The sequence below is a fragment of the Staurois parvus genome, unplaced genomic scaffold, assembly GCF_062004578.1.
Source record: "Staurois parvus isolate SC_StPar_1 unplaced genomic scaffold, SC_StPar_1.0 ptg000165l, whole genome shotgun sequence".
Classification (NCBI taxonomy): Eukaryota; Metazoa; Chordata; class Amphibia; order Anura; family Ranidae; genus Staurois; species Staurois parvus.
Genome location: NW_028317961.1, coordinates 12,619,910 through 12,647,453, shown reverse-complemented (window position 1 = coordinate 12,647,453; position 27,544 = coordinate 12,619,910). Strand labels below are relative to the sequence as shown.

At 40.3% G+C, this 27,544-nt stretch overlaps 1 protein-coding gene across 1 annotated transcript in view; it reads right to left on the bottom strand.

Moving 5' to 3' along the window:
• The window catches only part of PEX7 (peroxisomal biogenesis factor 7), a 312,578-nt gene that overhangs the window by 90,034 nt on the left and 195,000 nt on the right, over nucleotides 1-27,544 (bottom strand). The window contains exon 9 of the mRNA XM_089676224.1: nucleotides 2,265-2,364. Coding sequence (XP_089532350.1) covers nucleotides 2,265-2,364 — 100 coding nt within the window. The remainder of the gene's footprint in view (nucleotides 1-2,264; nucleotides 2,365-27,544) is intronic.

Sequence of the window (27,544 nt, the reverse complement as noted above, 5' to 3'; positions counted from 1 at the left end):
GAATTACTATGGGGGATGAATTACTATATGGGGGATGAATTACTATATGGGGGATGAATTACTATATGAGGGATGAATTACTATGGGGGATGAATTACTATGTGGGGGATGAATTACTATGGGGGATGAATTACTCTATGGGGGATGAATTACTCTATGGGGGATGAATTACTATATGGGGGATGAATTACTATATGGGGGATGAATTACTATATGGGGGATGAATTACTATATGGGGGATGAATTACTATATGGGGGACGAATTACTAAGGGGGATGAATTACTATATGGGGGATGAATTACTATATGGGGGATGAATTACTATATGGGGGGTGAATTACTATGGGGGGTGAATTACTATGGGGGGTGAATTACTATATGGGGGATGTGTTTTCAGTTTTAAAAATGTGGCTCTCAAAATAAATTTCAATCGTGGTTTTGGCGAGATTTGGCTCAGTTGAAAAAAAAAGGTTGCCCACCACTGGATTAGAACATGTGTTTTTTTTATTGCTGTCTGTGCCCGTTAGGGAGATTCATCCCCATTATTTGTCCTGTTTACCATTATCGTCGAAAGTGAAAGTAAAAGAAACCGCAAATTATGGGTTGTCCACAGAACAGTAATAGAGGGGAAATTTTCCAGTGGGGACACTAGTTCTGGTGATCTGGGGGTCCCCTTGGAACTCCCTTAATTTTCAGAGATTTTCTCAATTCCTGTTTTGGCTATGGGACAGGAAGTGAAGGTAAATCTACCCAATGGGACACAGATGGCAAAACACAATATGACAGGAGTTATAACCCTCCCTTACTCTATCCAGAATGAAAAAAAAAAGTTTTGCCTATACTTCTACTTTAAGTATGACACTGATGGCAATTCAAAATGTGAGAATTTACAAGGATATTTAATACATTCCTTTTGTAGCATTTCATTTAAAAATTCTTCATTGAGGCAATAGCAAGCATCTTTAGTATGGACATGTATTCCTATTTTCCTTATAAAAATCTTGGATATATTTTTTGCATATGCACCAAATACAATGGCATGGTGTAAAGTAGGTTAACCACAAGAATTTTGATGTACCAGATCAGACCATTGTTCATCAGAATCATGCAGGATTATATGTTCCATGCTTGTAATAGTCAATTATTAAAAAGACACAGAACAGATAAATCGGTGGCAAAAAAATTGTTGATAAAAGCCCTACTTCTCTTTTAAGGGGGCATTTTTTCCTACTGTCTATCAATATATGGGACATACCTCCTACCAAGTACCAATTTATTGTGGCATTTCTTCCACTGGTCAAAAAGGACAATGTTTCTCCCAATGACCACTAATGTAAGGTGTCATTGGCCTATGGGGCTTTTCTACTACTGATAACCAAAGCAAGGGAGCATTTCTCTATTGAACAGCAATTTTATTGGGCCTTTTTCTCACTGATCACCAATGTAAGGGGGCCCTTTCACTGACCACCAATGCAAGGGGGCATTTTTACACTGACCACCAATGTAAACGGAACACTTCTCCACTGACTACAACTGTTAGAGGTGCAACAGTTTTTACTGTCTGTTTTTATTTTTTGAAGAGAAAATAATGCAAAAGCACTGGGTTAAGGGTAGCTGTGGATATGTACATTCCTCCAGGGTAAATAGGTTGAGAAAGGTTGCTCTAGGATAACACCACAACGTCATTACTAGAAAATTGGAAAATAATTAAATAGCTTAATGAAAAGGTTTCACCACAAACAAATTTTCTTCACTATGTCTCCCAGGGGACAAAGTGCCTGTAGCACCACTTTATTGGTTGTTTAGGATCCAGAACTAGCATGGCTGACACCAATGGCACTAATGCCTGACCATGCAACTCTGTAGGAGATGAATAACTAGGATTTACTGACATTGCTCATCTCTGGCAGCAGGAACATGGTCGACTCAGAGCACAACAAAAAAAGACTTAAAATAGCAAAACATCAGATAGCACTGGTGGTGCTAGCAAGAGTTGAATCAGGACAGACAATGAGTGTAAAGTGAGAATTTGAGATGGCGTGCTGGCTTTAGTGCTTTGCTGTAGCTCTCAAATGCAATGTCCACAAATAGGGCTTCAGCCTGGGGTGAAGCTGACAGCTAGTAAAAACAGACATAAAGAGGTATCCTTCAGCATGGATCAGAAGAGAACCATGTGTTCTTAATCATCAGGGGTATGCAGCAAAGATTTTTAAGTTGTGGTAGATGTACTTCTCTAAAAATTACAAATTTTATAAATGTAATACCTGTCCTGGTATGAGAATGCTGAAATCAAGACCACATGTAAATTCTGTATGATGCTCTACAGTTTCAAGGAGTGGTGATGGTTTGGAGAAATCCCAGAATCTGAGGAAACACAAAAAGAAAATACCACACATTTTAATACAAACTAGTAAACACAGCAGTAATAAGACCAACTGTTTATTGCCTACTACATATATTTGTAATTTTCAAAACAGAAATAAAAATACAATGTAAAAAAGAGAACACAATCCTACGCTTTTAGCTAAAGATTTATCAATGAAGTGAAACATGCCAATGTTATTCAAAATATAACACCTCACCAAAAAATACAGCCAATCACTACATGAAACACATACATAACTATGTTGAAACAAAATAATAAACACGTAACTAGAGGAAATAGCAAGTTTGTAATATAATCAGCTCAGATAAAACTATTTACATTTGTGTAATATAAGAGATCCTTATGGTTGTATTATAGTTGTATTAATATTTTGTCATCAGCATTGAGGCTAGGTTAAACCTGTATGGGTGATTGCCACTGTGAGATTGCACCTTGTTCCCACAGCTGCAACCACCTGCACAGAAAACCACAGGAGATTAATCCTAATGGCACCTGCACACACTGGAAATCGCAGCAGCCGCTTCTGGCACTGGGAACTGTAGATCACTTGCAGTTTCCGTCCAGGCTGAAATTTAAAAAACGATGCCGGGACTTTTTCCATGCGCTTTCAGGAGCATGGCAGCCCATTCAAATGAATGGTCTGCCATGTCCCTGCAAAATGCATCTTGCATAGTGTGAACCTAACCTAAAAGGAAACCTTCTGAAGTAAAATGAAGTACAGTGGATTAGAAAGAGAAAAAAAAAACTGATTTATTCCTCATAAAATAGAAAGCAGCTGCCACTGTCGACCTTTCCTTCTGAAAATACTTATTGTCTGGCAGTTGTGCTGATCCAATGGCTTTAAAACTGTCTGTCCCTAACCTGAAACAAGTATGCAGATAAGGATTTCTGACTTTTATTCAGTTTCTGTGATCTTGATATTTTTCTGAGCTAGTGCCTCAGAAAATATTTTGCAGTAATTTATAAGAACATGATCCTCATTCTTTCCCACATTTTCCCCTTTGTTGTGTGCTGCTGTATGCTTTTTACTTTGATTTCATTTTTGTTTATACAGATTCATAGAAGTTTACAATTTAATGTCAAAATGAAAAATCGATCTCTGCAAATTGATAACAGTACTTACAGTAAAAAGACTGCATAATTATCCACCACGTTTAATTTAATGCACCTAATCCATCACTGGTACAATAAACTATTTGTTAAAGTGAGAATAATAAACAACTCAAAATTTACAAATAAACATTTCTGACATTTGAAAGTAAAAAAAAATCAGTGACCAATAAAGCCACCTTTCTTTTCAATAACAGTCATAAGCCTTCCATTCATGGAGTCTGTCAGTTTCTTGATCTGTTGACTATCAACTTTTTGTGCAGCAGCAACCACAGTCACCCAGACACTGTTCAGAGAGGAATTAGAATAGTTACATAATGTCAAAATGAATAAACCAAGTAAAAGTGTAGTTTGTGAAACCAAAAATCCCTATATAAAAGTACCTCAAATTTGGTACTTGCCTCGCAGTGCATGAACCAAATCAGGTAACTCTATACAATTGCAAACCAATATTAACAATATATAACATATATAGGTGAATGGTGAAAAATGTCCATATATAGAGTGACACAATCTTTGCAGCTTCTTATATCTGTCCCAAATCAAAACAGAAACCAGTATTTCACAGGCTTGTCTAAATATTGTGTAGCAAACTTAAACAAGCTTCAACATGCTTTTTCTTCAGCAATGGAGTCTTGCTTAGTGAGCGTACATACAGGCCATGGCGTTTGAGTGCATTACTTGTTTTCTTTAAAACAATTGTACCTGCTTATTCCAGGTCTTTCTGAAGCTCTCCACAAGTGGTCCTTGGATCTTGGACAACTCTCCTGGTAATTCTTTTCACTCCTCTGTCAGAAATCTTGCGAGGAGCACCTGGTTGTGGCCGGTTTATGGTGAAATGATGTTCTTTCCATTTCTGGATTATGACCCCAACAATGTTCACTGGACCTTTCAGAAGTTTAGAAATCCTTCTGTAACCAATGTCATCATTTGCAACAATAAGGTCTTGAGAGAGCTCTTTGCTTTTACCCATCATGAGATATTTCTTGAGTGAGACCTTGGTAATGAGACACCTTTTTGTAGGCCATCAGTTGAAACTGAACCAGCTGATATTAATTTACACTAACAAGGGGCAGAATTCCTTTCTAATTACTGATAGATTTCAGTTGGTGTCTTGGCTTTCCATGCCTTTTTTGCATTTCCCTTCCTTCATGTGTTCAATACTTTTGCTCTGTGTCATTCCATTTTATTACACATAACTTGCTTTCTGAACTTATTTGTTTTGGTTTCTTTCTATGCATGGATTGCATGGGTTGTTACTGTCGTGGTTACAATTTCATGTCAATTGTGCCTTTAGAAAAATATTTTACTGAGAAAAATGGTGACGTGTTCAATACATATTTTACCCGCTGTACCTAGGATAAGGTCAGCCTCCATACTATGAATGTCAGTGTCCATTCTCCTCGAGGTGGCAGTACAGTTGAGCTCAAAAGTTTGCATACTCTTGGAGAATTGGTGATTCTATGTACCATTTTTAAAGAAAACATTAGTGAGCAGGCAAAACACATTTCTTTTATTTAACTGTAGGTCATAACAGAATTGCCCAATCATAAAACAAAACATGGCAACAAGCAAACTAATGAACTGACCCCTCTTCAAAAGTCTGAATACCCTTAGTTCTTAATATTGTGTATTGCCCCCTTTAGCATCAATAACAGCATGCAGTCTTTTATTATAGTTGTCTATGAGGCCATAAATTCTTGCGGGTGGTATAGCTGTTCATTTGTCTTGGAAAAATGCCTCCCGGTCATGCAAAGTCTTTGATTGTTTTGCATGATGTCTATGAGGCCATAAATTCTTGCGGGTGGTATAGCTGTTCATTTGTCTTGGAAAAATGCCTCCCGGTCATGCAAAGTCTTTGATTGTTTTGCATGAACCGCATGTTTGAGATCTCCCCAGAGTGGCTTGATGATATTAAGGTCAGGAGACTGTGATGGCCACTCCAGAACCTTTTTCTGCTGTAACCACTGGAGGGTCAACTTGTCCTTGTGCTTACATTCATTGTCGTGCTAGGAAGTCCAAGAGCATCCCATACGTAGCTTTCAGGCAGAGGAATGCAAATTGTATGCCAGTATTTTCAGATAACATGCTGCATTCATCTTGCCATCATTTCACAAGATTCCCAGTACCTTTAGAGCTCACACACATGCACTAGTATCAGTAACCAGATAACAAACACAGAGTTGAACCAGTTGCCAACAGCATACTGTAGCTTTCATGCTACAGTGCGGGCCGGCTGTGCAAAATCACGTATATATACATGATTTTGCTTTTCTGAGTAGGGAGCGCTTGCGCACGTCTGCCTACCCACGCTGCCATTGGCTCTCAAACATGCCGTTCATCGAGTTCCGGACAGTGTTTCAAGGCCAGGACCCAACGATCATCGGACCTAGCTTCAGGAGAGAGATCTGTGTTGGTAAACAACACAGATCTCTCTACTGACAGCAGGAATGTGACAGTTTTTGTCTTCCCACTTCGCAGGGATGCTTTGTCACATCCCCTAGTAAAAAAGCTAACTGTCAACACATTACACACAGTTAGGCACTCATTTAACCCTTTGATTTCCACAGATGTTAACCCCTTCCTGCCTACTGTCATTAGTACAGTGTCAGTGCATTTTTTTTAGCAATGATCACTGTATTAGTGTAACTGGTAATGTAAGTTGCAGTTAGTATAAAAATTCCCGCCATATTATCACAGTCTCACTATAAGTCGCTGATCGCTGCCATGACTAGTATTATATATATAAAAAAAAATTCCAGTACATATACTGTCATTTGTAGATGCTATAATTTTCACGCAACAAATTAATAAACACTTATTGTGATTTTTTTTTTTTTACCAAAGACATGTAGCAGAATACTAAATCTGGCCTAAAGTTATAAAGAATTTTAATTTTTCCATCACAATTTTCACAGAAAATGTGTTTATAGCACAAAAAATAAAAAATCCAGTGTGTCACAAGTTAGCCTGCAGTTTCTTGCCTGTGTATTCTTATCTGTTTGCTGCAGTGCTTTTCCAATGTGTGGTTTGGCTGTGGGCTTTGCCTGCTATTCTGGGGGTTTTATTTCCATCCCTTTAATCACTTCCTGGTCAGCCTCCTAGTTTGCTTGCCTTTTTAAGGGCTCATTCACACTTGACTGTTTTACCAACTCTTGCCAAACGCCCCTATAGCGTTTGGCAAGCGTTGGTCCGGCGTTTGAGGAGCGTTTTTTAACGGCAAACGCTGCATGCGCGGTTCAGCGGCGGTTGCTAGGCATTTGCCGAGTGTTAAAAACGCCCTACAAACGCCTATAATGAAGTTTGAATGCTGTTAACGCTCCGCAACTGCGTCGCAACCGCCGGCGTTTGCGGAGCGGCACCATAGACTAGAATAGGAGGCTTCAACGCCTCCTGACTCGACCAGAGGCGTCCGTTTTGCCGAGCCGCGACAATAACACTCCCGTTAGAACAGCGCCATGTGCTGCAATGTGCAGAGTTGTCCGAGGCATTTGGGAAGAGGTAAAAACGCTTCCCAAACGCCTTTCTGCCGCCTGCACACAACGCTAGTGTGAACGTAGCCTAAGACATACATTTTTTTTTAAGTCTAATTCACATTGCCTGAGCTCCTTCACAGTTCTCTGAGCTCCTGATTGTTTGTTTGTGTACCCTGTGCCTGACTGCCTGTGTACCGATCCTGGCTTCGTCCACTGTCTGTGCTTGTTTGCCGCCTGTCCTGACCTCAGCTTGTCTACTGGATTTTCTGTTGTCTCCTGCTTCGTCCAACCCAGAGTTGGTGATCTAAATGGGCTCACTACAACAGACGCTTGTGAAAAAATTATATAAAATTAATTTGTGTACAGTGTTGAATTTTTTTGCATTTACATTACTTGTCAGTTAAAGTAGCACAACAATGTATAGCAAAAAATGGCCTGGTCAGAAAAGGGGGTGGGGGGGGGGGGGGAATCTTCCGGAGGGCAAGTGGTTAAATAAGCAACATTGCCCAAGCACAAACCTCCGCCAACAGATTACCTACAATCTGTTAATATACATCCAAAACAATTAGTGAATAATACATAAGTGCTACACAAAACACTAAAGTAAGGAGCTGATGCCAAAGGTAACTGGAGCAAAACCACCATTCCAGTACTACACAGATGACTATATGAAGCTCATAATAGAGTGCTATGCATGCATGGCTATGGTAATCTTTCTTCTCCTACTCCAGCTCACAACATGGGGGTCAAAAATAGAAAGTGGATCAGTGTCCAGCCATAAATATAACAAAAATCAAAATTGAATAGGTCTAGATGCAACTTTATCCCAATAAAAGTCAGAGGGACACGTCAAAGATTTTCCAACACATTTCAGGGGTCCAAGAACACCTCCTTCATCAGAGCCTGATTGAAAACAATGTGAATGGACTAGTATTAAACTGGACCTTTAATGTTATTTCTTCCAGTGTGATTACAAGTACAGACCTTGTCAGCAGCAGATTTGGCAACCAACTTTAATTAGAATAAAATGTATCTGGACCTTTATTGTTGTGGCACTTTAATTCCCATTTTAGTCACATCACACTACAAGTCAAAGAGATAGTGGAGACTCATTGGGCTGTGGAAGCTGCCTGCCTGGGAACCAGATTATTTACATCAACATCAATACTTTAACCCAGGGGTGGGCAACTATGGCCCTCCAGCTGTTGTAGAAGTACAAGTCCCATGAGGCATTGCAAAACTGACAGGTACAAGCATGACTCCCAAAGGCAGAAGGCATGATGGGAGTTATAGTTCACCAACAGCTGGAGGGCCACAGTTGCCCACCACTGCATTAACCCTTGCTGCTGACTGTACACAAATACCTGACCTCACTAAACTGGGTCTTCTTCTGTGAGGTCGCATATGTGTATATGTGTTTGTGTTCTAAGCACAGAGAACAGGCTCTCAGGGAAAGCCTTGGGTCTCCTACTAAGGATTGGGACAGGGATTCCTGGTTCGCGAGCAGCTGACTGCAGTGGTAGCCTATGACTGGTTAGCACAGTGATCAGTCACTGTGCAGCTTACCCTTTTGTTTTTTCTTCTCTGAATGGAGAGAAATCTACATTGTATCTTTTTCTCCTTGCCAGAGAAGAAAATTGTAAACAAACAAAAGTGTGTGTAAGACTCGGTTCACATTTGTGCTGGTGACTATTGCTGCGAGAACATACCTGTTCCCAAAGCTGCAAATGCTCTCACAGTGTACAGGTTCCAATAATGATAATGGCATGCTGCACTAGCTGGAAATCATTCCCAAACTGGGAACAATACTGCACTTGCGGTTCCAGTGCAGGCTGTCATTTCTGAAATGCTGCAAGGCCTTTTCCCCTACATTTCAGGAGGTAGGGCAGGTCATTTAAATTCGTGCCTGTGCAAACTGCAGCTTGCAGAGCTGCACATATGTGTGCTTAACCTCTTGCCAACCAGCCACTGCATTAAAACTGTGGCAGGGTGGCATGGCTGCGCAAACCACGTTTTTAAACGTGCTCCGCGCTCCCGAGGTTTTTGCGGGCAGGGGGGGTGCGCGTGTGCCCCTTCCGACCTGCGGCTGTCACCATTTGATCCCCGGGGAATCAATCATTCGGTTTCAACCAGTGATGTCCGGCTGAAATCGGATGATCGGTCCCTGTCCTATCCTGTTCTGTGTTGACAGTTACACAGGACAGGATATGATGTCATTCTTCTCTGCCTGGGCACATTCCGTCCCAGAGAGAGAAGAAGACATACAAATCGTGAGTAAAACAGCACATACCCACAGTTAGAACACACCTAGGTCACATTTAATCGCCCCCCCAGTTAACCCCTTCACTGCCCTGTCACCAGTGTCATTGATCAGTGAACAGATTTTTACTGATCAGTGTATTAGTGTCACTGGTGACTTCCGATAGTGTTAGCGTCAGTTAGCGTCCCTCCCAGATAGCATCAGATTGCCCCTAGTGCACAACTAATCACATTTGACCCCTTGATTGCCAGAAATACGCTCACTTGCACGCTAAACCTCCATTGCTAGTATAGTGTCTGATTGGATCAATATCTTTGATCAGATCAGCACTATACCAGCGTTCACATTACTATAGTATCCCCAAAAACACAGCGTTAGCGGGATCAGCCCTGACACCTGCCAACACCTGCGTTTAACCCCTACGCCCCCCCCCCCCCCTCTCCCCCAGCAAGTGCAGTGTCAGTAGATAACTGTCACTTGATACATTACACACAAAACCGCAGTGTTCATAGAATCAGGCCTAAACTCTATAAAAAGCGCACAGGTGATCAAATACCACCAAAAGAAAGCTCTATTTGTGTGAAAAAAAGGACATAAATTTCATTTATGTACAGCATTGCATGACCGCACAATTGTCAATTAAACTAATGCAGCGCTGTATAGGAAAAAATGGCATAAATTACTGTATCTATACCATAGTTTGTAAACACTATAACTTTCGCACAAAGCAATCAATATACACTTATTGGGATTTTTTACCAAAAACATGTAGCAGAATACATTTTGGCTTAAATTTATGACTAACTTTGAGTTTACTATATATTTTTTATAGCCGAAAGTAGAAAATATTGGGGTTTTTTTCAAAATTTTCGTGGTTTTTTGTTTATAGCGTAAAAAATAAAAAGCGCACAGGTGATCAAATACCACCAAAAGAAAGCTCTATTTGTGTGAAAGAAAGGACATAAATTTCATTTATGTACAGCATTGCATGACTGCACAATTGTAAGTTAAACTAATGCAGAGCTGTATACCAAAAAATGGCATAAATTACAGTATCTATACCATAGTTTGTAGACACTATAACTTTCACACAAAGCAATCAATATACACTTATTGGGATTTTTTTTTACCAAAGACATGTAGTAGTATACATTTTGGCCTAAATTTATGACTAACTTTGAGTTTACTATATATTTTTTATAGCCAAAAGTAAAATACAGTTTTTTTTCAAAATGTTCATTTTTTTTTGTTTATAGCGCAAAAAATAAAAAGCGCACAGGTGATCAAATACCACCAAAAGAAAGCTCTATTTGTGTGAAAAAAGGACGTAAATTTCATTTATGTACAGCATTGCATGACCGCGGAATTGTCAGTTAAACTAGTGCAATGCTGTATAGCAAAAAAAGGCATAAATTACAGTATCTATACCATAGTTTGTAGACGCTATAAATTTCACACAAAGCAATCAATATACACTTATTGGGATTTTATTTTGGCTTAAATTTATGACTAACTGAGTTTACGATATATTTTTTATAGCTGAAAGTAGAAAATATAGTTTTTTTTCAAAATGTTTGTGTTTTTTTATGTTTATAGCGCAAAAAATAAAAAGCGCACAGGTGATAAAATACCACCAAAGCTCTATTTGTGTGAAATAAAGGACGTAAACTTCATTTGGGTACAGCATTGCATGACCGCGCAATTATCAGTTGAATTAGTGCAGCGCCAAACAGCAAAAAAAGGCCTGGTTATTAAGGGGGTAAATTCTCAGGAGTGCAAGTGGCTAGCTTTAAAAAAAATTAAGAAAAAATATTTAGATCGGAGATTCATCTAGGTCAGCGTCAAGGTCAGGATCGTATTTTAGGTAGGATAAAAAAATGTTTTTAATTAGTAACAGTGTCAGTTACTGTCAATGTGTTTTACACAGGATAACAAAAAGCAAAATGCACTCTGGGCCCTACTATGGGTACAAACAGCAAATAACATATGTGGTATAGCTGCAATTGTCAGGAGCAGGAGAATTTATTTTAGGTTGTCTTTTGGTTATGGTAATAGCAAGAATGAATGCCCAATTTATCCTGAAACAACAAGGTATAATTAACCCCTTCCCGCCGACGCCTCCCGGCCCTTTAAGAGATTCAGACGCCGGGAGGCGGGGCGGTTGGGGCGTGGTTTAGGAATCATGTGACCGCCGTGATGACGCGTCACGGCGGTCACATGATCGGGAAAGGTCCCGTTCGAAAGAGCGGACCGGGACCTTTCCGTGAGTACCACACATGTGCTGGGAGCGCGCAGGGCGCGCGCTCTCAGCACATATGTATTTAGTTACATGGACGCAAATGTGCGGCCGCTCGGCGTCTAGGCCCAGACGCCGGGAGGCCACACATTTGTGTGCGGCCGGCGCAAAGGGGTTAACCTTGCTACACTAAGTTGTTGCAATGATATGTATAGTTTTACTAATACTTGTCAAAGTTGAAAAATTGTGTCCAGATATTAGGATTTATTTTACCCTTCATCATTAAGGGGTTAATATGGCAATACCAATAAGATAACCTTACAGGTCCAGCGCTATTTCGCTACTTTCCCCAGGTGCTGCAGTATAGTCGATCTGGCTGAAGAGAACTAGACTGATCAGACGACGTTTTCATACTTGGCATTTAAAGAAGTATGCAACTGTCAGAAGAAATAGTTGTGTAAGGAAATAAATGACAATGACCATGTAAGGCCTACCCTTGCTGTGAAAACACCTAAGCACAGCAATGCATTTGGGCATGTTCATCAAAAGTTACAGTGAATGTTAACCCGAACAATTAACCTCATTTGTGTCCTTTTAGTTGTTAAAAATACTACTGAAAGTGCTTTGTTAAATCTGTTTGATAGGTTCAAAACAACACGTTTATCCTGCCAGAAATCAAGATTATTAGTATTTTCCTGAACTCTCTGCCTTACTGTTATCAGTTATTCTTACCAGGTCTTTCTGTGAACTACAGAACACTTCTACCCATGTTATGATGATGAATAGAAGAGGGGATGTTATGTGGTCTTGACACAATTCCTTTCCCATCGCGACAAAGCTGCTCTTCCATTAATACAGTATAGTGAGCCACCCTAGGAGGAAGTAAAAACAAAGGAGGGGAAAAATGCCTGACAAAAAAAAGTAATGCAGCCATTACATTTATAGACTGCTCCGCTGCATTTTTTTTTTCTTGGATTTAACTATGGTTTAGAGGTTAATTTCACTGTTTACATAAACTGACCTGAAAAGTTTAAAATACATTGTTCCATTTATAATGCACATGCCATACCAGTAAGCCTTTTCTTTCACCTATGAAGCCTGGCTTATTCCCAGGGCATGGTAGTTGTTGGGCGCTCACCCCTAGTATTGCAGGACAAAGCATGCTTCATGGTTCAGAAGCTACATGTGTGCAGTGTTTTTTCTCCCATCATGGCAAAGGCTGTCCAGCAGCACATCCCCACCAGGTTTCACAAGCCACTGTAGCACATATCATACTATGGGATGCAACAAAATGGCAACTGAGCATCCTTCTTTGAGGACAACTAAAAAGATTAGCACTTTAGCGGACCTCAGAGAAAAAAGCTCAGCACCCATTTTGCTGTAGCCCATGTTCTAGAAATAAACTAGATGGTAGCAATGTGAATTTTAGGAGCATTTCAACCAGAAAATGCCTACAGGTATGGCATTTGAAATAAACAAAATATTTACAAACAGCACTGTGTATTTTAAGCACTTGCCCTCCAGAGGATTCCCCCCCCCCCCCCCCCTCCTGACCAGGCCATTCTTTGCGTTATGGCGCTGCATTACTTTAACTGACAATTGCGTGGTCATGAAATGCTGCACCCAAATTCAATTTGCGTCCTTTTTTCCCCACGAATTGAGCTTTCTTTCGGTGGTATTTGATCGCCTGTGCGGTTTTTATTTTTTGTGCTATAGGAAAAAAAACAATATTTTTGACTTTTTGCTATTAAACATTTCCAGTAAAAAAAAAAAAAAATTTCATCATAAATTTATGCCAAAATGTATCCTGCTACATGTCTTTGCTAAAACAAATCCCAGTACATGTACATTAAATGGTTTACGTGAAAGTTTTAGCGTTTACAAATGGCAGTATAGATACTGGAATGTTTTTATTATTATTATCTTTACTAGTGATGGCAGCAATCAGCGACTTATAGCATGACTGCAGCGGACATTCTGACACTGGGGGGAACTGACTTGGTGTCACTGACATCTTCAGTGACACCAATAGAGTGATCAGTGCTAAAAAAAAAAGCACTGACACTGTACTAATGGCACTGGACAGGAAGGGGTTAACATGAGGGGCGATCAGTGTGTTTACTGTGCACTGTTTTACTTGTGTTTGTGTGTCTGTGCTTTATTGTAATCACACTGCTTTGGATGGCTGTTCTGTGAACAGCCATCCAAAGCAGTGTGCACGAGCTGACAAGGAGGAGAACTGTATTGTTTACATGCAGTTCTCCTCCCCATTGGAGATTCTTGGCAATCACCGGGTGACCCCCTACCCGGAAATGCTAAATCACGTATATATACACGTGATGCTGTGCACCCGTGCCCTGTAGCAGTGTATCTGCTATAGGACAGTCGGGAAGCGGTTAAACTACTGGGGTTCTTTGTCTGCATGGACCAGTTTATATAAAAGGTAAACAGCCATTAAATGATATAAAGCAATCTTTCTCAACAAGAGGTTGTTAGGACTTACTTGAGCAGTGGTGGATGGATTTTCTACCTGGCAATGGCTGCATAGCTGCAGCACTGATGTCATATATGAAAGCTAATAGCATGGGTCCAGTAAAGCTATGTCTCAGGTAAGCAATCAGAAGCACGAATGATCTTTATAGGTGCCTGCAAAATGGGCATTCTTCCCACTGACCATAAATGTGATGGGGCCTTTCCCCTAATAATCGTCAATGTAACGTAGCACTTTTCCACAAACCTCCAATGTGAGGAGGCATTTCTCCAATAACCACCAATATAAGGGTGCAGTTTATCTTTAGGTCACAAAGATTTTTTTTAATTTTTTTAAGCAAAGTACAGTGAACTGACAAACGAGCGTACAAATGGTTACATCGAAAGGGAACGCGACAGGTTTTTTTTCCTGGAGATTAATGTAAAGAGGGACTGCACTAACCACCAATGTAAAGTGGTACTAAAATGCATATCAATGTAAAGGGGCACACTGACTACCAATGTACGCAGGCTTATCTAAACTGACCACCATCATAAAGGGATCCTATAATTTTCACTGAGTTTCTTTTCTGCCCATTAAGGCTTCATGCACACTAGACATTCTAAACATGTCCTAAGCGTTAGCAGTAGAATGCTGTGTTAAAAATGTGAATTTTGTTTTTTTTAGCTTATTAAGGGTTTTTCAGAATTTGCCTTTTTTTTTTTTTTTTTTTTGTAGAGTTTTTGGCAAAATCATACTCCCCCAAAATCTTGAGGCTCAAAAATTCTCATAAACGCTGGATAGCTGCAATTTTCAGTGTTAGAGCATTCCTCTTTTTCAAACACAGTAGTTCAGGTTTTTTTTTTTTCCAGCCTGAAAACGCCCCCTGCTAAAGACGCTGATAAAAGCCTATGTGTGCATGGACACATAGGAAACATGCTGGGGAGTTTACTAGCTTTAGAAAAAAACCCGCCTGATGCCGAAAACAGCAGCTGTAAAAACTCCCAATGCGCATGAGGACTTATTCATTCAATTTCATGGTTATATATCAGTGCAATTTGTAACAATACATAAAACTCAAATGCAAGCCCAATGCTTGCTCAACTCAAAGAATGCTGCATCACCCCTTCTACACAAGCCCATGTTAAAGTGTAATATAAGGTGAAAATACTAAATAGTAACATTTATAAAACATCACCATTAGTACTAAGTAACGATGGCCAACACTAATTAGAAGTAGAAAAATTGTATATTTAGCTATTCCATCCATAACTGTAATTCCTAGTACAAAGAAAGGTTTCTAGGCAATCCTAAAGTATCAAAGTCTAATGATTTACAATCTTTTGACAAAAATTAATTATAAACCAGGGGATAGGAATACTGTACTTCCTTAAATAAATGCTCCAGCTTTGAACCTGCCTACTCATTAGATAATAGTATAAAGTGAACTTGCCATATGTGCTGATGAATATAATTTTCCTTTTTTCATCTTGTCAATAGTTTACCAGTTATACTACAGATAATATTTAAAATGACTATTGTATGCAATGTGTGATTATTACTTGCTGTGTTTGGCAATTGCAGAGCTTAGCTTAGATATCAGATGTCTTTTTCTAAAGATCTGTAATTACATGTGTATAAAGTCTCACAGAATCACCTCGGTAAAACACAATACCCAGTATAGGTTAACTAAACATTATAGGCATGAGTGAAAATTTGCTTTGTGAGTCAGTATAAACAAGAATAAGTAAGTGCTGGGTGAATGGGGAAAAGTCCCATCATTTTTTTTTTAAAAAAGCTCATTGTTAATGAGTATAATATTTATTACAAATGTACTACATAAATGAGGATTTCTAAGAAAGAATACTTCTGAAGAAAACTAACCTTTATTTTCAAGCTTGAGGATTTAAAGTGTTCCAACTTTACAGTTAAATTTGGCAAACCCCCTCTATAATATTTGCTAGGTGTTCCCATTCACAAAACATACCTAAAATATTTATTACCTTTCTAGTTGTTTCTTTAGAGCAGATGTCTACATAGCACTGGACATTTGGGTCTGCTTAGAATAGATGACAATGTGAAGATAAAGTGACAGTTTTTTTTTTAAACTGCATTAACATACAAATCAGGACCCGAAAGCTTGAGATCATTAATTAACCTTGTGTTCAGATCTAGTTTACAACTGATAAAGAGTTCTGGCAGCTCAGTACAGTCAGGACTAATTATGTTATACGTTGCTCCACAGCCCCTTTTTAAACAATACAAAACAAGGGTAAGCTAGGTAGAATTTCAAACAAGTACAACACACTTAAAAAGGTAAGCAGCAGTTGTTAAATCTTTTATTTAAGTTACGCTATTTTACTGGGCAAATATAATGTAGGTGTTATCTCAATTTGGCCACAGAAGCAGAAATAAACTTGAAATTCCTTTCAGTATACATTGGTTGGGCTGTAGGATACAGTCGGGACAAAGCACATAACGTAAAGTAGTATTAAGCCCAAAAGCAAACATTTATTTTACTGCAGCTTACCAATTCTTATATCTGATGGCTGCAGGGGCGGACTGACCATTTGGAAACTTGGGCACTGCCCGAGGGCCCGGGGTCAGTAGGAGGCCCCATGAGATGCCCCTGGTACCTTTTTCATAGGCTTTTTTGAGTTTAGGCAAAGACACAGGGGCCCCATGATCCTCTATTGCCCGGGGGCCCCATGAGTTGTCAGTCCGCCCCTGGATGGCTGCATTAATTTTCTTTTTTTAGGCTTTTATAATCACCTGGTGATCCTGCCAGTAAGTCTGTTGTTTTTCAACAGAACAAGTTATCCTGAGGATGTAGCAGTTAGTGGGTTGAGACAAACCATTAAACACTGACAACAAGAGTGATCAGCTTTTATTTCTGTAAAACATTTATCCCAAAAGAAAAAAAAACTGTTGCTGTAACTGCTTAAAAAATGTTAGCTGAAGTTTGGCATCAATTTCTAGGGCATCTAAATTTGCTAGTACATCTAACACTACCTGTAAATGCTTACAAAATGTTAGCTGAAGTTTGGCTTCGATTTCTTATGGCATCTAAATCTGCTAGTACATCTTACACTAAAAGGGGCAGACTGACAACTTATGGGGCCCCGGGCAATAGGGGATCATGGGGCCCCTGTGTCCTTGCCCAAACTCAAAAAAGCCTATGAAAAAAGTACCAGGGGCATCTCATGGGGCCCCCTACTGACCCCGGGCCGTCGGGCAGTGCCCGAGTTTCCAAATGGTCAGTCCGCCCCTGAACACTACCCTCCCCTCAGACTGACAATGCTGATGTCCAAAGGTGTCTCTGTCCTCCTTGCAGACACCAGAATGCAGACACCCTAGGACAGGAATGGGGAGATTTACTAACCCCTGGTTCACATCTGTGCGGTCGTGTGGGCTGCGATTTGCACGGGCACGAGAGCCCATTCATTTGAATGGACTCCCGTGCCCCGGGACACGCAGAGAAGTAGTCCCTGCACTACCTGGAAAATTGCAGCCCGCATGAGAGCCGAGGTTACCAGTACAGTTGTGATTTCCAGTGTGGGCGGCGTGCCAATAGAATTAATGGCACCCACCTGCAGGTCCCGCATTCCTCTGTGTGAGTGGGGTGGCTGCAGGTATTTGTGTGGGTCCCGCAGTGGCACCACCCGCACAGATGTTAACCAGGGGTAATACTGATACACTCAATCTTGTGCAGCTGTGCAGAGAAACCAATGAGCTTCTAACTTCAGCTTGTTCAATTAAGCTTTGACAATAAAACCTGGAAGCTAATTGGTTTCTATGCAGAGCTGCACCAGATTTTGCATGCTCCGATTTTAGCAAATTTTCCCCACTGTGTTATTGGCTAGATGACCAGGTAAAATAAAGGAAAAAAGCCAAAAAAAGAAAACTAATGCAGCTATCACACCTAATGAAGATGATTTTTGGTTTGGGGTTTAATACCGCTATAAAACTACTACAATTGTTTTTTTCTTCAAGATAACATTTCTTCTCTACTCAGATACAGTAGAAAAAAGATTAAAACCCCTGTCAGTTTGTTTATTTGCAGTCTGTGTTGTTTCTGGCAGATTTCCCTTCACTTCCTATTCAGGAGATGAAACTGGAAGTGAAAAGAACTCTGGAGATGCACCACTTCTTAATCAGTGCCCATGGTAACATGATCACACCTATGATGTTGCCATGTCACGTCTGTGGAATTCACAGACATTACTGTGTGTGGCTAGGCTTTCTATGATCCTTGATCTCTGCAAGGGTCATTGAAGCTTGTGCATTACCTATGTGGACACACAAGACTTGCAAATCCACAACCCACCCAGAAACTGTATCATCTTTACGCCCATAACCATTTCAACAATCATGCATGCAGCAACAAGCAAAACAGCTCTAATATTAGCCTAATTTTGCTGCTATACTTTTTGCTTTTATTAAATATAAAGTAATCTATGAAATTACATGAATATAATGGGGAAGGGTGGTTTTCTTTGGTATCTTTGACTCTAGGGCAAGAAGTGAGGGGAAATCCCTCCAGTGGGAGCAAAGTAATAAAAACGAACAAATGTTCTGACAAAGCACCACTCTATGTAAGGGCAGTGGTACAGATCTCAGGAGTCCAACTTGCCCATGAACAGTGCTCCAATTCAGAGTAAACCTCAGTCAAATCGCTAAATACACAGATAAAATGTGTAAAAGGGAGTTGTACTACATGTCAAAGGATCTGCATTTCTGTCCAGCCAGTCCTGAGGTTTACACAGCTCTGATACAGCAAAACCCTGTCTGGCAGGGCAGGAGACTGGCATTTTGCTCCCATTCAGGCACACTTACAGGCCTTTTTTCCTTCACCAGCCTGTGACCTGACAGTGGAAGGAGAAGCAGCACACTGATGAGCTTATCGCTGTCACTCTGCTATTTTCTCCTATACTTGCTGCACTGCAGCGCAGCTGAATTACTCCTTGTGCTGCTTTTCCCTCCTTCATTCTGATCTCTGCTGTACAGGAACCAAAAGAGGCTCATACCAGCTTACATTGCTTTAATTTATCAGAAAGCTTAACCGTTTCCATATCGGGCACTTTTACCCCTTCCTGCCCAGGCCATTTTTCAGGTTTCAGCGCTCTCACACTTTGAATGACAATTGCGCAGTCATACAACATTGTACCCAAACTAAAATTTTATCATTTTCTTCACACAACTAGAGCTTTCTTTTGGTGGTATTTATCACTGCTGGGATTTTTATTTTTTGCTAAATTAACAAAAAAAGCAGAACATTTTGGGGGAAAAAACACGTTTTTGTTTGTTTCTGATATAAACGTTTGCAAATAAATAATTGTTCTTCATAAATTTAGGCCGAGATGTATTCTACTACATGTCTTTGGTGAAAATAACCCAAATTAGGATGTATTATTTAGTTTGTAGGAAAGTTATAGAGTTCACAAACTATGGGATAGATCTGAATATTGATCAGTCCTGAAGTACTGACGACCAATCTAATTTCTTGAGGTCCAAGAATGTCAGAACAGTACAGATATCCCCCAAATGACCCCTTTTTGCAAAGTAGACAGTCCAACGTACTTCATAAGAGGCATGGCGAGTTTTTTGAAGTTGAATGAAAAAATTAAAACAATTATTTTTCACTATTTTTTTTTATATAACTGGCATGGCGGTGATCAGGGAAACTGACTGGTGACAGTATGAAAAAAATACATATAATTTTTTTTTTTATTATTATTTTAAATTTTTTATTACATTTGTTTCTTTTTTTTACAATTTTTTTTTCATATTTCACTATGACCAAAGTAGTACAATGTTACCATAGTAACATTGTACTACTTTGGGGAAGTGATCAGTATTTTTTTTTTTTTACACAGTTTGCTTATAGCAAAGAATTACTTTGCTATAAGCAAGCATTTACCTGAATGACATCGATTCATTCAGGGTTTTTTTTTTTGTGCTTAGCTGTGATTTGGCCACAGCTAATCACATGACACAGCTGGGCTGTGATTAGCCCAGCTTGTGCATGTGATCGCTGTGACCAATCACAACTACACACACTAGTATAAAATGGATGGCATGAATGAAGCCATCCATTGTATACAACTGTCATGTGACCTGCTGTGATTGGTCACAGCAGGTCACATGGTATCAGCAACGGGGCCGGTACTCAGATCTGTCATCGGCCGTGTCCGAAGTACACGGCCAGTGACAGATCGCGCCGCTGCGCAGCTCTGCAGGCGCGCAAACTGCACATACCCAGGAGGACGCCATATGGCGTCCACCAGGAACGCTGATGGATTTTGCACACCGCCATTCGGCCACTGGCCGGGCAGCTAATGGTTAAAGGATGTATTAATGAATATATAACTGTATTAATTTTATCTACATGGAGGTCAGCTTTAATAATTCTGCTCATGTAGCATGAGCATTGTTGATTAGAGTACAGTATTTGTGGTATGTTGGAATGTTGAGATCCAGACCACTGCTCTTACATGAACTCTAGGTCTCTAGCTTGCTGCCAGGGACGAGCTGCTAGAAATGGGTTTGCAGCAGTATTACAAAAAAGAAATACATAGTTGAATAGTTATTATTTATGCAACTTCACTTGATATGAATATTTAAAGGGAAACAAAGCTGTATCTGAACAACATGAACTGAAAACGCTACTTTTTTCATTTTTATTATTCTAAACTCACTCATCCATCCATGTCTCCATTCTTTATTTTGCGGAGAAACTACATTGAACCCCCCCCCCAGCTTTCTTGACATGGCCATCTTGAGTAAGGGCAGGTGATTCTTGAAGCATCTACTTCCTATTTTTCAACTGCCCTTAGCTCAGGCATGGAGGCAGGAGGTTGTGCTCAGCTGACAGAGCCCTCCTCCAAATGAAAGAAAACAAATTCCCATGAAGACTTGTGGGATGTAGGACATCATTTTGGCCTAGGTAAACCAGGTAGCAACTGAAGAAATGTTAAAAAAAAAATAAGTTTAAATCAAATATAATACACCTTCCTATCTATTTACTAATGTTAGCAGCATAAGGAATAAAAGTAAAGTAGAATTAAAGGCATAACGTTTAATTCATTTTGGACAGAGTAAAGGGCTGTTATAACCCCTCTCAGTTGTTTTTTTTTGTTTTTTTTTTTTTGCAATTTGCATCCCATTGGGGAGATTTCGCTTCACTTCCTGTCCCATAGCCAAAACAGGAAGAGAGAGGCAATCCCTCCAAAGTGAGGGAACCTCTGATTTTCACCAGAACTAATGTCCTCATTGGAGGTTTTCCCCTCTATTACTGATCTGGGAACAACCGAAAAGTTGGGAATTTCTTTTACTTTCACTTTTGATAATGGTAAACATGAGAAATAGAGTGGGGAGATTTTCATAAATGTGACCAAGACAACAATAATAACCTGACAGGTGTTCTAATCCCTTCCAAACTAGACAAAAAGTGTTAAGGGTCCTTTCACATGTGCATTCCATTTTTTTTTATATCAGCTCAGTCACGTTATTATCAGTTTACATCAATTTTTCATAAGTTTTTACATCCACTTAACCACTTTAGTCCCAGAGCCATTTTTTTCAATTTTTTTTACATTTTTAATTTACATGATTAAAAAATAATTTTAGGCCTGAAGATTACGTAAAGCCCCCAAGCAATACTGTATATAAGGTAAAGTTCCACGGAGTAAATAGATACCCAATATATCAAGTATTAAAAATTGCATGCATCCATGAAACAGCAAAAAAGATCAATACTCTATATTTTCCATAGGTGATGCTTTAAAAGCCCCTACAGGTCATCAGTTCAGTGCTACCCATGAGCTCTGGTACTAAAATTATTGATCTCACACTAGCGTGCACGGTGATATGTAACATGTGTAGCACAATTGCTGTTTTTTTACATAGGTGCCCCAACGATCGCATATTGTTATGTATGCCAGTGTATGTGGGGGTGGGAATGCTCCATTTTTTTTTCTGTTGGTATTTTTTTTTTTACTTTTCATGTGTCTTTTTTTAAGTGTTTATTTTTTTTAAGTTATGATTTTATTGCCATCACATAGGGTACAGATCCTCTTTGTGGGGGGGGGGGGGGGGGGGGCAGTGTATACAGTAAGGAAGCAGTGTAATTGCCAGCTTTTTTTTTTTTTTACTTTATATTATCAAGAAGAAGCTGTCATTTGCCCCACTGCTAAAGTAAACAAAGGGGCAGGGTCACCCAGTGATATCACCTGGTGTCCCCACCCCCTTGTTTACTTCAGTGGAGAAGCTGAATGCAGTTCCTTCTCAGAGCTATAAAGCAATGAAAAAAAAGCCGACAAATACTTTTAAAGTGGGCAATGACAGTTAGTGCCGGCAAGTGAGGGAGCCTGCCTGCATAAACTGCACCGTACATACTACTCCTCTCCTGCCTTTCTCCGCTCAACACCCCCACCTTCATATCTGCAGTACACACAGTGCCCCAACCCCCCAACCTGCATTCATTCAGCTTTTTTTTTTTGCTTACTTTTTGCTGTCAGCGGGAACACCCACTGACAGCAGAGATGAATCACTGGTTGTGTTGTTATGACACCAGTGGGTCCCGGCTCCTAACAACCAATGCAAAAATGAACCGTTAGTCCGTTTACATCCGTTTATCCTCCATTCTGTTTTTTTTTAACAGTACAAAAATAGGGGTTTACTACATCTAAAAAAACAGATGTGGACGGATGCGGATATAAATAGATGATCATCCGTTTAGGCCTCTTTCACATGGACGCTCCGATCGGGTCCGCCTGCCTGTTTTTCAGGAGGACCTGATCGGAACCTCCATTCTCCTTAATGGTGCGGCGGGTGTAAATGGATGTGTTCATTTATACCCGCTGACATCCAATCCGATCCAACCCACAAAAAAAAGGGACAGCTGGGGATCAAATTCCCTTTTTGTCCATCGGATCGAGTCGGATGGACACGGACAGGCGGTCCGTTTTCATCCGACTGCTCATTGAGGAGAGCAAGCTGCTCTGTGTATGCTCTGCAGCAGTGGAACGGACACAGAGCTGTCATCCGCTTGCTAGCAGGAATCAGCAGAGAGATCCCCCGCTCAGCAAGCGGATCCACTAAGCAAGTCTGCCCATGTGAAAGGACCCTTACATCTGTTTTACCACAGAGATGCATTGATGTCCATTTTTCATCCATCAACAGATGGATGAAAAACGGACAAACAGAACCTCCGTGTGAAAGAGGTTTTAGTTATACTGTAAAGTTGATTGAGAGAGTTTAATTCTGCTTAAAAAATCTACGTCTATGCTATTAGCTTATTAATAAACTTAGTTAATTCTTCTCAGTATTGTCACTAAATTCTAAAATTGCTAATATGATAATACCCTATGGTAATGCACTGCAATACTGTATTCTGTTCAAAAAACAATCTAAATCACCACATGAGAGAGTGACACAAATCAAATTATTAACACAGACTACATTGTGCTGTTATAGCATAAAACCCATTATAAAGGAACAAAGCCAGGGAAACGTGACAATGGACATGCTGCAACAGTGTGACACAGTTAGAGAACAGAGCATGTCACCCTGATTCCTGGATTTAAGAATGACAAGAAAGTAAGTGAGGTAGCATTAGCAGAAAAAAATAATCACACACAAAATACTGTAGAATGATGATTTTTTTGTTTAAAGGCTTTGAGAAAAAGAAAAAGACACGGTTATATCCAAAGTTATTTCAGGACATGAGCTGGTTTATAATAATATATCCAAGTTAGGTAGGTATCATATGCATAAGAACTTCTACACTAACAGAGACTGGTAATACCCTGTGATATATTTAATTTATATTGTATTAATTTCCTTATGGGTGAATGGACTGTCCACCAGGAATTGACTGAACGAAATAGAGGGGAGAGAAGAGGGAAAGGAAAGGGGGGGTGATGGAAGATTATTGAAGGATGGGTATAATAGAAATTGACAGAATTGGACCCAGGGTGTATCTACAGGAAACCACTGACCACAGTACACCCAATCAGGGCACAAGATAAACAGAGAACAGGGAACTGATGGAATCAAGAGCCCTCAAATCAGTAAAGAATCTATGTGGAAAAAGGAAGGCATATAGGCTTGAATCCATAGAGTCCAGATTTGATTTGATTTAGCCATGAGGGGGAGTGTCACTAGTTTGAATTAATTAGCTGTACAGACTTCAGGGTTTTTTTTGCTGAGGTCAGTCTTATAGTGCAGGGGTCCTTTCAGAATGAGACACCAATTACCAGCATAGATGATAAACTCTAATCCAGTACCATTTTCAGTTTTGGTCTTTTTCACCAGATATGCAAGAAAGGTCTCTCCAACTGGCAGTCACAAAACCAAAGGCCTAAATAGCCAGGAACAGAACAGGAGATCCTCAAGGGGACTAAATACCAATGCAACAAAAGATTGTAGCTGTCTTCGGCTAAGATCAAGTGTAGTATCTGTTCTTATCAGTGTCCAGTGGGGGTGCTCCCGACCATTCTAGCTTTGCGGGGATGGTTGTTGTATAGTACCCTCACTGGAATGATGGGGGTCCGGAAGGCTAGTACCGGAGGGACAGAAACCGGGGAGCGCCACGAGTTAAGCTGGGGCCCCGGGAGTAATTCCTCTGGGAAGACTGGAAAGACCCAGTACCTCCTGATTTGGACGGATCTACCTTGGTCTGGCCAGGGGCTGGGGACGCAAAAAGTCCGCAAACTCAGTGCCCCCTGGGGAAGACGCTCTCAGGGGTGTCACTAGTAACACTTGGGTGTGGGACCCCATGGTGTGAAGATGACACATGGCCACTGTTTTTCACCTCTTTTTGCACAGCGCCCTAAGGACCAGGCCTTTTGGCTAAGTTCAGGGCAATTTTTGCTACGGGCCTCAGGGCCTGGTCTGTGCACAATTCGGCACGGTACCACTTTTTTATTTTTTCTTTCTCTTATTTATTATGCACTTACCCACGTTTGTCACTTTTTCTTTGCCTTATGTGTGTGTTTTTTCACGGATGGAGGGTGTGGGTCCTCGGGCCTACCCTGAAGTCTAGGGGGAGGATGTGTGGCCATACGGTAACTTCCTCCCCTGATCCCTAGGAGGCTCTTCTTCGGGAGAGCCTCCTTGCCTAGTACTGGATGTCCGGCTTCGGCTGGGCATAGGGAACGGTGGTCCACCAGGCCTTTTGGCCAAGAGGACCAATTGGGAACCTTGTCCCCGTCAGGAGCTTCGTGCCCCGGGGGATCAGGGTAAGCGGTCCAAGCCCCTTTAGGGGTAGGACACAGCACACCCCTAAGTGCACTTTTTCGTGTGGTGTTTTGCACTTGCACTTTTTTTGTGAACACTTACGGGTTTTTTCGTTATAGTTGCACGTTTGCGGACTTAAAAAAGCTGTCTTCAACCACTAGAATAGCAGAATTATGAGCAGTAGAGATCTAGATTTGCTGATAATCTGCTACATCCAAGGACCCTGTAGACTTCTGTCCCACTTCCTTCGTTATGTAAGCAACTCATCCTACAGGTGGGCAAGAAGCACACTGCAAAGAAATGAGACAAGACCCTGCAAGTTATCCAGAAGCCGGTTTTTGAATGATGTTAGAAGAATCCTCTGCAAGAGATATGACTTTGAAGAAAGTGTTTAATCTGTATATAGTGAAAAACAGCCACTTGTTGTAAGCAGTGGGCAAATTAAAGTGTTCAGAAAAGTAACAGAGCACTGAAAGAGTGTTGGATCAAAAAAAAAAGCCACTATGTAAAAGTCACTGCTGAAAGTGTGTTGGGCCTCATAACCAGGCAATAATAAAGGATTAATGAGAATAACATGAGAGGGGAGAGAGGAGAGATTGCAGTCCATAGATAGGGACTGCCATAGGTAAAACACAGGTGTAAGAAATACATTTTGGCAGAAACATTATTTCATTGCAGTGACTCTGCCCAGTCAAGAAATATGGTATTTTCCCAAGACGTTAGTAGATAACATAAGTGGTGCAATAATTTTGAGTATTTGGCTTATTAAAGGGTTTCATTTGAAGGGTTCGAGTGAATTCCCAAACAGTACTGGACCCAAGTAAACATGAAAAACGTGTGCAGGAATTCTAGGACAGATGGAGATAGAGATATGTTCAAGGCCTTGAATTTAGTCTCATGATTCTGGAGCCCTGAGGGTGCCAAACCAGGGGAGAAGTGGCATTAAAGTGTTACTAAACCCATGACCCTGCATTCACTATGTCTGGTCTCCCACAGTATACACAACATAGAAATTAAATTATTTTAATAAATATGAACTGCTAAATAACTTTTCTCATCAACAGTTAGAGCAGTATTATAACTTCTATCAATGTCAAGCAAAGCATTGTTTAAAGCTTGTAGGAGGAGTTTTCATTCTCCTCTAGGAGGATGCAGAACCCCTGACCTCTATCTGGACAGTGCTGATTGGCCCTGTGCTGATCACATCTATTCTCCCAAGAAAAAAAATACCTCTCTAGCAATAAACACCAAACAGCATGTGCACAGTGACTCCAAAAATCTGATTTATCAGGAGATATTTAGGGGACAATGGAAGAAGGGGAGGATCAAAACATTATTTTTACATGCTGTGGAGAATTAACCCCTTAGGTTCCACAGTGAGTATAACAAGCATGCTTTACTGCATATGCAGACTGATTTTACTGTTTTGGGTTTAGTAACACTAAGTTTGTCAAAGAGATCAGTGGCTTAATCGGAAACAAAACATCATCTGCAAAAAAAAGCAGAAAGTATTGTGATAACTAGCCTCTTCAGTTCCCATAACATTGGATATTTGACAGGAGTCACATGGAAATCCAGAATACTAGATGTAAGCCCTGGGAGAGGCATACAGGGCCTTAATTGTTGAAATTGGGGGTGAAAACCCCATCATTATAAAAAGGTAGTCACAGATGAGGGAGGCAAATGCTTTTCATATATCTAAGGACAAATGCATGAGCAGGGTATGTCTTTTGGTGCGCTAAGTGCAGGAGAAGAGAGATCCTTTGAATAGTGTCCCCTGCCTGCCTGGGGTGAAACCCACTTGATCTTTTCATATTGAATCCATCAACACACTATTAATTCTAGCCAGCAAGATTTGGCCTAATAATTTCTTGTCAGTTTTGATCAATGATACTGGACTGAAGTTTTTCCAGGAATTGTGGTCTGTATGTATTCAGTACAACACAGATAGCTGAGAGGAGGGGACAATGTGTAGGTGAGGCACCCTCGCTCAACTAATTGAAGAGTTTGACTGGGGGGGGGGATCCAAAATGTCCTAAAATAAACAGCAGGGAAGCCATTCGGTCACAGCTTTTTCCCATATTTTAACATTTTGAAAGTCTGCTTAACCTCTAGTTCAAATATTTCCCTATCAACTTCTTTATGGAAGTTTGAGCAGCTAGGGCAATTGTGGGATATAACAGGGTTCAAAAAGGTATCAAGGTATCAGCGCAAACAAAGTTCATGTACCTACTTTTTGGTAGAACTGGGTTAAGCGAAATTATTTGAATATCTTTAATATCTATTATATCTGTAGAAAGGTGCCCCTGCTCTGTGTTCCAAGTTTAGTGAAATATGGTAGTTTTCCTTTTTTTCCAACAAACTG